This window comes from Delphinus delphis, chromosome 12 (assembly GCF_949987515.2).
Source record: "Delphinus delphis chromosome 12, mDelDel1.2, whole genome shotgun sequence".
NCBI classification, from domain to species: Eukaryota; Metazoa; Chordata; class Mammalia; order Artiodactyla; family Delphinidae; genus Delphinus; species Delphinus delphis.
The window spans coordinates 3,230,637-3,245,274 of record NC_082694.2 but is presented as its reverse complement, the minus strand read 5'-3'; the positions used below and the strand labels follow the sequence as shown (position 1 = coordinate 3,245,274).

General features: G+C 51.7%; 1 protein-coding gene across 2 annotated transcripts in view; it reads right to left on the bottom strand.

Annotated features, from left to right (window-relative positions):
* Window positions 1-4,099: 4,099 nt before the first annotated feature.
* Window positions 4,100-14,638, bottom strand: part of UXS1 (UDP-glucuronate decarboxylase 1) — a 73,997-nt gene continuing 63,458 nt past the window's right edge. For both annotated transcript variants that reach the window (XM_060027202.1, XM_060027203.1), the window contains exons 10-15: window positions 13,710-13,829; window positions 13,253-13,296; window positions 9,760-9,820; window positions 7,676-7,733; window positions 5,754-5,857; window positions 4,100-4,922 (exon numbers count right to left, since the gene is read on the bottom strand). In XM_060027202.1, coding sequence (XP_059883185.1) covers window positions 4,791-4,922; window positions 5,754-5,857; window positions 7,676-7,733; window positions 9,760-9,820; window positions 13,253-13,296; window positions 13,710-13,829 — 519 coding nt within the window. In that variant the 3' untranslated portion in view covers window positions 4,100-4,790. The remainder of the gene's footprint in view (window positions 4,923-5,753; window positions 5,858-7,675; window positions 7,734-9,759; window positions 9,821-13,252; window positions 13,297-13,709; window positions 13,830-14,638) is intronic.

Sequence of the window (14,638 nt, the reverse complement as noted above, 5' to 3'; positions counted from 1 at the left end):
TTTTATGGCTGTTAGCATTTGCCTTATGTATTAAGGTGCTCCTGTGCTGTGTGCATATATATTTACAGTTGTTATGTCGTCTTCCTGGATTGATCCCTTGATCATTATGTAGTGTCCTTCCTTGTCTCTGGTAACATTCTTTGTTTTAAAGTCTATTTTATCTGATATGAGTATTGCTCCTCCACCTTTCTTTTGATTTCCATTTGCATGGAATGCCTTTTTCCATCCCCTCACTCTCAGTCTGTATGTGTCCCTAGATCTGAAGTGGGTCTCTTGTAGGCAGCATATATGCGGTCTTGTTTTTGTATCCATTTAGCCAATCTATTTCTTTTGGTTGAAGCATTTAATCTGTTTACTTTTAAGGTGATAATCAATATATATGTTCTTAGTGCCATTTTGTTAATTGTTGCGGCTTTGTTTTTGGAGGTGTTTTTTCTTCCCTTCCTCTTTTGTTCTCTTGTGATTTGATGACAAACTTTAGTGCTGTGTTTGGATTTCTTTTTCTTTTTTTGAGTGTATCTATTATAGATTTTAGGTTTGCAGTTACCATGAGGTTTTGATATAGCGGTCTGTAGATAAACAGGGTTATATTAAGTTGCTGGTCTTTCAATTTCAGATGTATTTCCAGTATCCTGTATTTGTGGTCTCCTCTTGTCACGACTGCTAGTTTTGATATATTTGTGTGTGGATGATTTCCTACCTGTACTGTATGTTTGCCTTCACCAGTGAACTTTTCCATTCATAGTTTTCTTGTTTCTAGCTGTGTCCTTTTCTTTTATGCCTAGAGAACTTCCTTCAGCATTTGTTGCAAAGCTGGTCTGGTGGTCCTGAATTCTCTTAGCTTTGGCTTGTCTGTAAATCTTTCGATTTCTCTGTTTAATCTGAATGAGAGCCTTGCTGGTAGAGTATTCTTGGTTTAGGTTCTTCCCTTTCATCACTTTAAATGTATCATGCCACTCCTTTCTGGTATGCAGCGTTTCTGCTGAGAAATCAGCTGATAACTAATAATCTTATAGGAATTCCCTTGTATGTTACTTGTTGCTTTTACCTTGTTGCTTTTAATATTTTTACTTTTGTCTTTAATTTTTGTCAATTTGATGACTATGTGTCTCAACGTGTTTTCCTCCTTGGGCTTATCCTGCCTGGGACTCTCTGCGCTTCCTGGACTTGGATGACTGTTTCCTTTCCCATGTTAGAGAATTTTCAGCTATTATCACTTCAAATATTTTCTCAGGTCCTCTCTCTCTTCTCCTGGGACCCCTAAATGCAAATGTTGGTACATTTAATGTTGTCCCAGAGGTGTCTTAAACTGTCCTCTTTTTCATTCTTTTTTCTTTATTCTGTTCTGCAGCACTGATTTCCACCATTCTGTCTTCCAGCTCACTTATCCATTCTTCTGCCTCAGTTATTTGCTATTGATTCCTTCTAGTGTATTTTTCATTTCAGTTATTGTACTGTTCGTCTGTTTTTTAGTTCTTCTAGGTCTTTGCCATACATTTCTTGTATCTTCTCCATCTGTGCTTCCATTCTTTTTCCGAGATCTTGCATCATCTTTACTGTCATTTCTTTGACTTCTTTTTCAGGTAGATGGCCTGCTTCATCTAGTTGTTCTTCTGGGGTTTTAGCTTGTTCCTTCAGCTGGGACATATTTCTCTGCCATCTCATTTTGTCTAATTTTCTGTGATGGTGGTTCCTGTTCTGCATGCTGTAGGGTTGTAGTTCTTGCTTCTGCTGTCTGCCCCATGGTGGAGGAGTTTGTCTAAGGCTTCTGCAGGCTTCCTGGTACCTCCATTTGTATTTAATGTATTATGTTAAGGCTTAAATGTGCCATTTTACTTTTTGTTTTCTGCTTGTCTTTTGTTCTATTTTTTCCTCCCTTCACGCAGTTTAAATTAGAGTTCTTTTGTTAGAGTTCTATTTGGGCATCTGTACAGACTTTTAGTGGATGCTCCAGGCACTGCAGTCTGCACACGCGTAACTTCTCAAAATCTACTGGTGACAAGTTTTACCAGTTTGGAAACGTTACTTTCTTTTACCCTCCCATATCTATAATATAGTTATTTTATTTCACTTATATGCATTGGAAACCATAAAACTTATATAATTTTTGCTTCAACCATCAAATATCATTTAGAAAACTTTGAGAGGAGAAAGAAAACCCATTATATTTACCCATATTTTTGCTCTTTCCTTGTTCGTTCTTCCTTTCTGATGTCCCAAGTTTCCATATTTTAGTGTTTCCTTTTTGTTTACAGAATTTTACTTTAGCCATACTTCTAAGGTAGGTCTCCTGGTGAAAACTTTTCAATTTTACTTCATATGAGAATGTCTTGATTTCCCCCCCCCACCTTTTTTTTTTTTTTTTTTTTGCGGTATGTGGGCCTCTCGCTGTTGTGGCCTCTCCCGTTGCGGAGCACAGGCTCTGGACGCGCAGGCTCAGCGGCCATGGCTCACGGGCCCAGCTGCTCTGCAGCATGTGGGATCTTCCTGGACCGGGGCACGAACCCGTGTCCCCTGCATCAGCAGGCGGACCCTCAATCACTGTGCCACCAGGGAAGCCCTCCCCTCCATTTCTGAAGGGTATTCATGGGATATAGAATTCTGGATTGACAGTTCTTTCAGCCCATGAAAAATGTGCCACGTACTTCTGGGGCCCTGTTTCTGAGGAACTTGCTGCCATTCTGATTGTTTTGAACCTGGAGGTAATGTGTCATTTCCCTCTGGCTACTTTTGAGATTCTTTGCTTACGGCTTTAGTTTTGACTATTACGACTTGGTGTGGATTTCTTTGGTTTTATCTCATTTGGGGTTCACTCAGCATTTTGAATCGGAACCTTTATGCTGCTTTGCCAAATTCAGGAAACTGTCAGCCCTTTTCCTAGGAATATTTTTTTCAGCTCCCCCCTCTCGTTCCATGAGTATATTTTATGAAAACCGTGGGGAAGAAAGTCAAAGGAATGAATTTCAGAGGAACTCTAGATATTCCTATATTCTAGATATAGCAAGTAACGAGGTAGGAGAATTCTGGAGCCTGGGGCTTTGGGGCTCCCCCTACCCACACTGCACAGCTGAGCTCCACCAAACTCCCTCCATGCCTCGCTCTTTCCTCAGTGCCTGGATGTCACCGTTAGTGGTTCCCAAACAAGTTTCCGTTCACCCCCTCTCAGTAAATGGTGTCACTTAGTTCAGGCCCAAATAATGACAACTAAATATAAGAAGGCATCCTGAGTCCTTTCCTTCTCACACCATGCCCACTCTAGCATTGACCTTCAGTTCCAGAATCTTAGCACAACAAATAAAACCACAGCTTCCTTGGTCTGACCCCAGAAATTGATTGGAAAAACATGTCCAATTAAAAAAATAGATATCCCTAGGAGATTTGGAAGGACAGACAGGCAAGCCTAGCTTGCCCTGGTTCGTATGGAAACGAGCACAGCGCCCCTGCTCGATGCCTTCATCCCCTTGGTGTCCTTGCAGCGTTTGTCGCTACGCCCTGGGGCCAACTGACTGGAAAGTGTGTAGCCTTAACTTCCTGCGTGCTCTTCCGTTTGTTATAAAAGCAATTTAAAAACCCCACCGGGGGCTCCCCTGGTGGCGCAGCGGTTGAGGGTCCGCCTGCCGATGCAGGGGACACGGGTTCGTGCCCCGGTCCGGGCCCGTGAGCCGTGGTTGCTGAGCCTGCACGTCCGGAGCCTGTGCTCCATAACGGGAGAGGCCCGCGTACCGCAAAAAAACCCCCAAAACCCTACCAGTAAGCCCTACCACTAAACCTTGAAAGAATTCTTAGTGAAAATGAAAGCTCTCAGTGTCTACTCCACAGGTCACTAATGACACTTCCTTTTCTCCATCTGCTCCGTGCTTCCAGGGAAGGACACACAATGATTCTAACCCTGGGTGAGACCTGAAAATCTCTCCCCACTGCAGTGAACACCGTTTGCACAGATTCAGCCCCAGCAGCACAGAAATGTTTCCAGTATCCACTCATCAAGTTACATATACACCAACCTCGACAGTTAACAGACATTTCTTTAAAATTCTCTAATATTTTTCTTAGCCATCCGATGATGCACCATGCAAAGCAGAAAGCCAACCTTTAAAACTGAGAGTTTCAATATTTTATTAAAATAGCATATTTAACCACTGTTAACCAAGAATATGTTAGCTTCCCACCCCCACCAGGTGCAGCACAACACAGTAGTGATTGATTTCAAATATCCTGCATTGTGATAACCAACAGAAACATTTCAAAGTCAAGTCTGCAACTAAAAACTAGACCTTGGAAAAATCCTGAATTAGAAGAAACATAAAGCCCTCAAACAGAATTTTATCTGCCCGAGAATTAATGCGGTGCGCCCCCCACCTACCTGACAACACTGCTGGGCTGCTTTTTCTCCTCTGTGCATAGTATAACGTCTCGTTTATTAGTACCCACTTTATAAATAAATCGGCATTTAATCACCCCATTTAATGTTCCTTTTCAGCTTCACAAAGAAACCAGTAAATAAAACTGTCGATGACAGTCACGACATAGGCTCTCACGGCAAGGTAAAAAATTTGAAAATACGCAGAGATGCATCAATGCTGTTTTACATAAAAAGATTTAAAAAGTGCAAGGCAAAATCTGCAGTTCTTTTAGGGGAGTTTTTAGGCACATCCATTTCTTAAAGCAAGCTTCAGAGGGAATTCCAGTTTGTTCTTCATGATACCTGTTTAAGTCTTTCTTTAAAAAAAAGAAAAATACATCTCCTCAAGTGTGAAACAGGGCATCTCCCGTCCCGAAAGGCGAGGTTTTCAGGTATGGCGCGTCCGTCCTTTTTTTATTCTTGCGGGCTTTGGTTTGGGGATGTACTGATTATTCGCCTGGTACTCGAGTTCTTTCCGGAAGTAGTGAATTGCTTTGTTTAACCCTTCCTCCAGCGGGACCTATTTAAAGAGAGAGCGAGAATGAGGGGCGCGGCCGGGTCCCCCGAAGCTGTCTGCGCCTGTGCTGTGCACCCTGACAGGCTGCACTTGAAGGAGCTGCAGCCCCAGAGACCCACACTTCCTCCTGCAGGTTGGGACTCTGTTCCAGTTTGAATCAGTCACAAAAGGCACCCTTAAAATAATGCCCACACGCGCCCTTCCTCTCAGAGGAGGAAGATGCGTGGAAGCATCCGTATCCAATCCACATGCCTGATTCTCTGGGTGACACTCTCTGTACTTTCACCCCTGGGGACCCTCATAATTTAGAGCTGCCCTGCAGCAAACAGGAAACGGAAACCGAATCAGCTGCCCATGTCCTCTCTGAGGACATGACCTCTAGACTGAGACCTGTAGGAAAGGAATGCACCAGCCACGCCCAGCCTCGGGGCGGGGGGAGGAGGAACTGTCTGCCTGGGGGACAGGCAGCCCGAGCCTGGCGAGGCCACCCCACCTAGCCTGATGGACTCCAAGGGCAACAGAAAGGAGGGGAGGCCCACCGTTACCCTTCAGCCTCTCACACTCCCACCCTGCTCCACCTGCGTAGGAACTGGGGTGGATGGGCTCGCCCACATCATGGGCATCGTGGCCGGCCCTGCACAGCCATGACACCCTGGCTGAGTGAACAGAGGCAAGGCAGGGCTACCTGGGGCCAAGCCATTCCCTGTTAACAGAGAACAAGGGACACAGGCTACAAGCACCATGTGGCCCTGGAGAGAACACTGCTGGGGCCACCCCACGTGGCAGCACCCCCCGGGAACACAGTGCAGGGGTGGAGCCACCCCCCCCGCTTACCACTGGCTCCCACCCCAGCATCAGCTTTGCTTTCTTGATGTCTGGTTTCCTTTTCTGGGGGTCATCCTGGGCTTCAGAGAGAAACTGAATTTCACTCCCACTGCCTGTGTTGTTGAAAAAAGGTGAGAATCAGGAACCACTGGGATGCGACTCTCCACATACATCGAAGGCAAGGCCCGGCCCACCATCGCAGGTATACAGGTGCAGATGGAGTGCTGTGTCCTAAGTCACCTCACCCCCCCCAGGAATGTGCTGCTGGCCCACCAGCGCAGGTACACACGGAGGGCTTTGTCCCAAGTCATCTCGCCCCCTCCTACCCCCAGGACCGTGCTGCTGGCCCACCATCGCAGGTACACAAGTGCAGATGGAGTGCTGTGTCCCAAGTCACGTCGCCCCCACCCCCGCCCGGGGAATGTGCTGCTGGCCCACCCACACAGGGATACAGGTGCAGATGGAGGGCTGTGTCCCAAGTCAGCTCCCCGCCCCCGGGGAATGTGCTGCTGACCACACAGCACTTGGCAAGGGCAGGACACCAGCCTGCGCCACCCCAAGGGGAAGGAGAGGGCAGGCCCAACGCATACCATCCCCCTCAGCAGCACAGCCGCGTGCCCACTGCCACCGGGGGGGGGGCTGTGACCCTGATGCCCTGACGAGCCCCCCTCAGATGTTCATGCCCTGCAGCCAGGCTCCCTTCAGCCCGTCTAACGGGCAGAGTGCCAGGGAGTGACCGTCGGCCAGCTCAGGCTGACACCTTACGAGGCCCTGCCACCTACGCCCTGCCAGAGCCACCCTGCTGGACAAACCTCAAGCAGAAGGACAGAAGCCCAGCTGCTCCAGCTTCCTAGGACCAACAGATCGAAGCCAGCCCAGTAACCACTGGCCAGGCCTGCAGAGGGAGCCCCCAGCCCTGGTCCCAGAATCTGGAGCGAATAAAACAGCTGCCGCCTGAAGCCAGGGGTCTGGGTCGATGTGTTACACAGCCATCCACCCAGGCTCCGGACAAGCTTCCCAACCTCCACGTGAGCACGAGCGCCTGAGGAGTCGCCAAACGCGGATTCTGACCCGGGAGACGCGGGCAGGGTGTGTGACTCTGCATTTCTAACAAGTGCCTGATGGGGATGAAGATGCTGTGGTTTTCATCTCAGCAGGACCATCCCCTGTCCTGGCCGACTGTCCGGGCTGGACAGGGGCAGGAAGGACAACTGCAGGGAATCCAGCCTGCTAGGTGCAGGGTCTAGACAGGCCCCCATCACGCTCGCCTGGCCTAGCCAACCCCACTCCAGTTTGGTTGTGTCTGCACACTGATTTCTTGATCAAACCTGGGAAGCAGACACCCCCCCAACCCGAGCCCCAGGAACCTGACCGTGTGACCAAGGGCACAGCCCGTGGACACTGGCAGCCCACAGCTGGCTGAAGACGCAGACTTCTCAGGGCTTAAGAGCACGCCCTCTCGGGGGCCACGCCCAGTGTCCACACTGCCTGCAACACCCCGTGGCCAGGTTGGCCAGAACTGCACATGGGACCTAAAACTCGCCACCGGATTCCACCAGAATCACACAAGCCCCAGTGTCGCTCTCCCACTCCCTGAAATCCTGTGCTCGGCCCAGCTGGCATCCGGAACCAGACAGCGGTCACCTGGGCAGAACTGCCGGCCCCAATCACGTCTCAAGCACAGAGATCGGACGTACCATTTCTGCTCCACACAGACCTTGTTACAAGGGTGAACAAAGCTGGGCCCCTCCCCGCACCCCTTCACCTTTCCGTCACTTAGAATCACAAAACGGTGAGGCCCTCCTGATCAAGTTCTGCTTTTCATCCAATTCGATTAGCGTGTCTTAATTGCCCACCGTCCAGGCGGGGCGTTATTAACCGACAGGGTAAGCGCGGTCGGTCACACGTAGGAAGGCCTCTGTCCTACTTACCAACGAGGTTTTTAATTAGCTCAGCGAATTCCAGGATCGTATGTTCTTCCGGGTTCCCCTAAGGAAGAAAGGTCTCTGGTTAGAGGTGTAAACGCAACGGCGACTCCACGCCCTCCCGCACCACATGCGCGCCGTCCCCGACGCCGGGGGGCGGGGGCAGGGTCAGCAGACGCCCGCCTGTGTAGCGGCGCATTAGGGCGCTGCGTCCCCTGGCCCAGGGACGGTTTCCAGACGCAAGGGTACTGGAGGCTCGGTGTCGCTCTACAGGAAAGCCTGGTTCTGCGAGCTCAGCTCTCCCAGGACACTCTTGCCCCTGGGGGCGCCGTGCTCACCCCCTCGGTGATGAAGACGCGTGAGCCTGGACAGGAGTCCCAACAGACGCGAAACGCGTTCGCAGGGGGGCCCTGGGCAGCCGGTGCGAGAGACAGGATGTGGCTCTATGGCGGGCTTACTTTGGGCGCCCCTCCTCCTCTTCCTGCCATGGTACCTTCCAGCAGCCACAGCCCCTCCCCGAGCCTGCTCGTCCCGTCCCGTGAGAGCGCACCATGAAGTCTGGCAACCGTACGTCCCACCACTCTTCATCCCCAAGCTGCTGGTTTCGTCTGAGACCAAAGGTAAAAGAGGCAGGAAGGGACCCTAGGCCTAATTATGAGCACCCCGGGGCTACCGGCAGACACGCCCCTGAAACAAGACAGGTTTCTACAGGAGTCAGACACTCCAGCACAGCCCTGTGCAAAGAGGCGAGAACGACGCAGCACTAAAGCGGGGAGTGGCTGCTTGGGGCGACCACTAAGACGCACACTTGGAAGGGCGAGAAGTGAAAACACAGGGTAAGGGCGGTGAAGGCTCAAGATGAAGTGAGGATTCACGAGACACGGCTTATGCTGTTTAACCCCCTGTTCCTTTGAAAATGCATGAAAACAGCGCTGGCTGGGTGCTTGCGGCCGCCGGGACCCATAAATTGGTCAAAGGTCCCACAGGGAGTGACCTCTCCTTTGCTGTTGGTAGGAACTCCCGCCCAACCCAGGAGAAATGAACGTTCCAGAGCGTGCTTCAGACTGCCGGTCATGAAGAAAAGTACAAGGAACGGTTTGCAAGTGAAGTGCTTTCAAGAAATTAGCAGGCACGCCCACACCTGTGAGCTTAGCCCCTCCTAGGGAGGGGAGGTGGCCGAGGAGACCGAGGTGGTGAGAGGGGAGGGGCTCCCCTACTGAGCGGGGCGGGGGGTGGGCTCGGGTCAGCTGCCATCGGCAGAAGTGGGCCGTCTAGAATGACGGGCAGTCTACACCGGACACCTCGCATTTTAAACGGGGTGGAATGAAACCATTCAGGAGACAGTGACCAAAAGGGTCCGAGGGCTCTAGCCCAACCTGATCCCTGGAAGAGCTGGAGAGGAGACGGGGGAGTCCTGGGGAAGCTGTCACATCACGGGGAATAGACCAGCTCTGGCGGGAGGGGGGGGCGGGTGCCCATGGAGAAGGCAGGACAGCGGGCGGGCACACACAGGATGAGGTTTTACCTCTAAACAGAAGGAAAAACGTTCTGCCAGGGAGAACCGGGCGAAGACAGGACAAACTGCTCTGCAGAGAAACACCTCCTCCAGCGCCAAGAGTGAGCGAGGCCGGATCAGAGATCAGGCCGGTTCTGCTCCCTCCCGGGAGTGTCTGCGCTGCAGGAAGTGCGGGAGGAAGCGGCACGAAGGGGGTCTGGGCGCTCGCAGACGTGACAGTGAGGGAAACTGGCTTAGCCACTCCATCTTCTACAGCCCCGGAAAGCAAGCCTTATCGAGCCCAACTGCACATTCAGTGATGGATAAAGGACACCCAGAACGTCACCTCCAGCCACTGAAGGCTTCACGCATTTCTAGACCTGGTCCTTCCGGTGGGTGGAGCGGGGTTCGTTTATCACGTGGCTCAGCCACGTGTCCCAGATCTTCTTTGTGGACTCGTTTTGTTCTATTCCGTGGATCTTCCTCTAGTGTTGGGCAAGCGACACACAGGCACGTACCCTAAGCGTGCTGCCGGCGAATGAGCCAGGCAGGAAGCCGCCTGCTGGGGAGGGAGGGGGCAGAGGGAGGGACTCACCAGGTTGACGGGGCTGCTGACGTTGCTGTTCATGAGTGCCACGAGGCCGTTCACCAGGTCGCTGGAAGAGAGGGGAGGCTGCTCAGGTGCCCGCCGAGGCCCGCAGGTGCCGAGCATCGGACACAAGCCGGCCACCTCCCGGAAGGAAACCAAAACCCCCACGGGAGACTGGACGTCAAAATAAAACCCTGCACCTAGAGGGCGCAGAGGATGCTCCAGTGTTTGCAGATGGGATGATGTGGCGTCTGGGATCTGCCTTCTGTGGGAGGGTGGAGGCAGATGGCTGAGCAGGAGATAGGGCTGAGTTCCCTACTTTGTATATTTCTGAAGTCCTTCGGCAATTAAAAAATGAAAATAAAGTAGGCACACACCCCAAAAAAGATGGCGTTTATGCAAGTTTCTGAGGAAAGTCCATGTTTAACGGGAACGCAGGTAGTCAGCCCGTATGGAAAAGCAGATGGTTTTTTTAAAAATAAGGTCTCCTGCAATGGAAGAACTCCAGGATGTAAGTCTCCTACTGGCAACTCACAGGAAAGCCAGACAGCCCTGAGCGTTGGAACCAGCTCCCTGGACCTCCGGCCCCTCACCTCCCCCCAGGAACCCCCGCACCCGGATGGGACGGGCGGGGGCGTCTGGGTGTTGCAGACGGATGGTGAGCGAGTGGGCCGTGAGGGTGACGGTCAAGAGGCAAACTTTCCGCTTACCAAGGTTTGGTTCTTATTTTCAGAAGCGTTAAAGGGTGGTTCTGTCAAAAAAAAGTGACTTCATAAAAATGACACCTGGCTGCTACGCGAGCGTTTTACTAAAAGTCATAAGTCACTTTCACCAGCTGTGTCTCACGAGGCTGTGAGGGTTCTTTCTGCTCCGGGGATGCAAATGCGGCCGCCTGGAACCCTCTTCCCTCCTCCACCATAACCAGCAAGGAGCAGGTTACTGTGACAAACTTCCAAAAGAAAACCTCAGGTTTTCCTTTCCTTTTCACTGAGAAACAATCTGGGGGTGGGGGTGGGGTTATTTAGCAAACAAATGATTTTCTGGATTTTGCTTACAACCAATGGGCATTTTATAGGAACACGCCTAAAGTCCGCTCTGCTCTCACGGATCAAGCACAGATGCAAAGAACCGCTGACTTGAGATGATTCCTCGCTTCTAGAAACTGGCAAAAATCCCTTCATCACTATAGCCGTTAACGACCACATCCCAACACAACCTCTGACAGCACACGTCTCTGCATATTTGGAAAAGACGTTAAAATGTGCCATTCAGTAGCATCCACAAACATTTTTAATGGGGGGGGGGTCCATATTAAGCTGGAAGGTGACGGACACTTATGTAATCATCCTGGGGGGGAGGGGCATGCATCTTTCATGCAAAAAAACTGGCAACTTTTAAGGCCAAAAGTGCACAGATCACATCCATTTAACCTGAAGCTCTTTAAAAGTGTCATTCTGACAAAGTGACTTTTTAAGACAACACAGCATGCCTCCGTGATGGGGTGAGGACGTAACCTGGCCACGAGAGCACCAAGCACGGTTATGCCAGGATGTCAGCACACACGCCACCCAGAGACCGCAACGGTCACCCAGAAACGGTGCAACGCTACCGCAGGGCAACCGTGGATTTTGGAAATGGGTAATTTAGTTCAGTAAGTACAGATCCGAACATTGTGCATTTTTAACTGTGAAGTAAAAGAGCCTCAGTTTCTACAAAATAGCTTGTTTAAAACAGCCCAGCATTGGCAAGTTAACTCTCTGGGCCAAGCCTCGAACAATGGAGCGCGAAAGCCGGGAAAGCGCCTTCCCTGAGTCTGGTGACGTCGGGGAGCCTCAGCACGTCAGAGCCCACTACCTCGAGATGTGAGACCAGACGGCGCGGCCTCACGGAGAGAGGGTTTGCCCGAAGGGCCCCCAACACCACTTCTAGTGACTCCACTGAGGTCCCTTCCAGGCTGCACCCTGGCACCTGGGTGGGTGACGGGGCGCGTGGACCGTGCAGGCCGGCCAGCGAGGCACGTCCTGTCGGGGATGGAATGCAGCCCGCGCATCACTCGATGCTTAAAGGATTTTAATCACCAGCAAAAAGCAAGCACCTGAGAGGCTACTTTAAATGAATTCTGTATCTGATGCCTTTGAAATAGTAAGAACGGGTTGAAACTGATGCCCCTTTCACTGCACGGTCTCTGGAATACTCCACGAGGTGGTAAGGCTGGAGGAGGCTGGGGGCCTTGATGAGGCCATTGGAGGAGATTCAACGCGACTAAGACGTCAAGACCCCCCACACACCTCGAGAAAGGGCGCACACGGGGGCCGGGTGAGGGCAGGCGGGGTGGACACGTGTCACGATGAGAAGATGGTACCCGAGCGCAGGATCCCAGGAGCACGGTCCCCACACAGACATGGGCCGCAATTGCTTCCTTGCAGCGCACGGCTCCCGCGTGAAGCGCTCTGACATGAGAACAGGCCGGCTAGCTCCTGGCTGAATCCCTTCTTAGACTATTTGGGCAACAAAGTGGGCCAGTGACGTGACGGTCCCAGGCTTTTGCCCTGCTGGGCAAGATACTAACCGATGGGGAGAGAAAAACCACTGTTCATTGTAAGACACTTACTCAGCTTTCTTTTGGGCTAAATGTGAAAATCCACAAACACTTGCAGGAAAAAAAAATCTACAGTGGTTGTGTTTAATTTTTTTTTTTCTTTGGTGTGTTGCTCGGGCCGAGGTGGGGTGGGAGCCCCCCAAGACCTGCCACCACTTCGCCCGACAGCATCCCTGGGGTGGCCGCAGGCCCCAGGGACAGCATTTTCTGATGGACAGGCACTCCAGGGTATTTGTACTGAAAAGTGCAAGTATACGGTCCCAAAACACACAACTAGATTTTCCAATGATTCAGGACACCACAGACCTATGCAGAATTCACCACTGTGCCACGTGGGACGTATTCTGGTAGATGTAACTGCTCATATGATAACTCTTCTCTCAGAACCAAACCGCACTTTAAAACTTGCCACCAACCGAACTGGCCGACGACAGACTAGACTGAGGAGGGCTACCAAGAAATCAGTGAATGTGACCCTGTGAGACCGTTCAACCAAGATCTTAAAATACCTTTATCTACATTTAGTTCGGGCACAAAATTTGTCAGCATTAGGCCACCTGACCTTCTTAATGATGACAACCTTGTCCACCCCAGAAGGCACATCTAAAGGGTCTGATTTCGGCATCTGCAGGTGTGCTGCAAGCCTGAGGCCGTCACCTCACTGGCCTGAACTGGAGGCCCTGGGTGACCCTCGGGGCCGGCAGCTTGGCCGACAAGACACTAGGTGGCAGCAGGAGACCAGCACATCCGACCTCTATTGGCAGAGAACCGGGATAGGGGGGCGCCCACGGGATGAGCAGAACTAACCGTCAACCCAGCTGCTTCACCGGAATGAAAACAGCAAAACGAACAAGTGACCCAGATGGGACTGGACGGCCCTCGCCCGCCTGGGGGTCTTACCTGACGTACTGGAAGGCCCTTGTCTGCGACCCGGATCCGTACACCTGCGGGGAGACCACACGGAGGGTCCCGGAACCGCGGACTGCACGGGAGCCTTCAACCACCAGGGGCGTAGCCTGACCTCAGCCCTGACAACCCCAGGGTCCAGCTGCGCCAGGCCCTCCACCAGGCCCGGGGCCTCACCCAGGGGCACCCTGAGGCGCCCTGTGGACAGAGACGCCCCCGGGCACAGTCATGGGCCAAGAGCACGGCGGGAGAGGCCTCTGCAGGCAGGCCCTGAGCCCGAGGCACCAGAGTGTCTGCAGCTCAGGGAGCAGGGTGACCTGGGCCCCGTGCAGGGTCACGGCTCCCGTGTGTTCCCTCCACGCACCGCCCCCTCCCTCCCTCCCTCCCTCCAAGGGCAGCAGGGACTTCTGACTTCAGGGCAGCCCCCCCACCACGCCCACCCGCCACCCACCGTGAGCGGCTCCCCCTGCAGCGCCTGCAGGATGAAGTTGCTGACCACCCGGCCGTCGTTCATGTGCATTCGGGGTCCGAAAGTGTTGAAGATCCTGGCCACGCGCACCTCCACGCCTTCCTGCAACACAGAAGAGGGTGAGCCCGGCGCCCCACAGGTACCCCTGCTCTTCCTTCCAGACACAGGTGCTTTTCCGTCCTGATGAGATGCTCTGTTCTCTGTAATCAAATCTGGAGGCTGCAAGTTACACCAAACTCACGTGAGCCCCGATTCCCACCACCTTGAGGCCCACAGCATGAAACGTGCTGCAGAAACCTGAGAGACAGTTAAACAGTGCAAGGGGTTAATGATGGGTGTACATTTTCCCCCAGTAAATAAATTCTACTTTCTTAACTAGGACCGTGCTATGCATCTCTTTCACATAATATTTTGTATAAATTTATCACTCAACAGAGATGTAAATGTTAGTGAATGTTTAATAGCTGATTTGAAGAAAAACAAGAGAGCACTTTGTCCTGGGAAAGGAGGGGCAGGTGAGGGTTCCGAAAAGGCTACACTGTACCTACTACATTCCCCAGTCTGTTCTGCTGGAAAACTCATCCGTTCAGTGAAAAACCAAAGGCAATCTGGCACCTGACACAGGCTACGTACAGCTAAACAGCCCGGGAAGACGCCAACGTACATTGTTCACAAAAATGGGCGTTCCAGACCTTCCCAGACTTGCCCTCTTGTACTTTTAATGTTTCTATTGTTATTACAATAAACATCTCTTACTTTTGTAATTGGGGAAAGCATATTTTCAAACATGTAGTCAAGGAAAGTATATTTTATTAAACCCCGAAAGCCTTCTGCAAACTATCTTGCTTAATTATCAATTTCACAGACTGCTTTGTCAGTGATAAAAAGTTAAATGTTTCCATCACACTCTG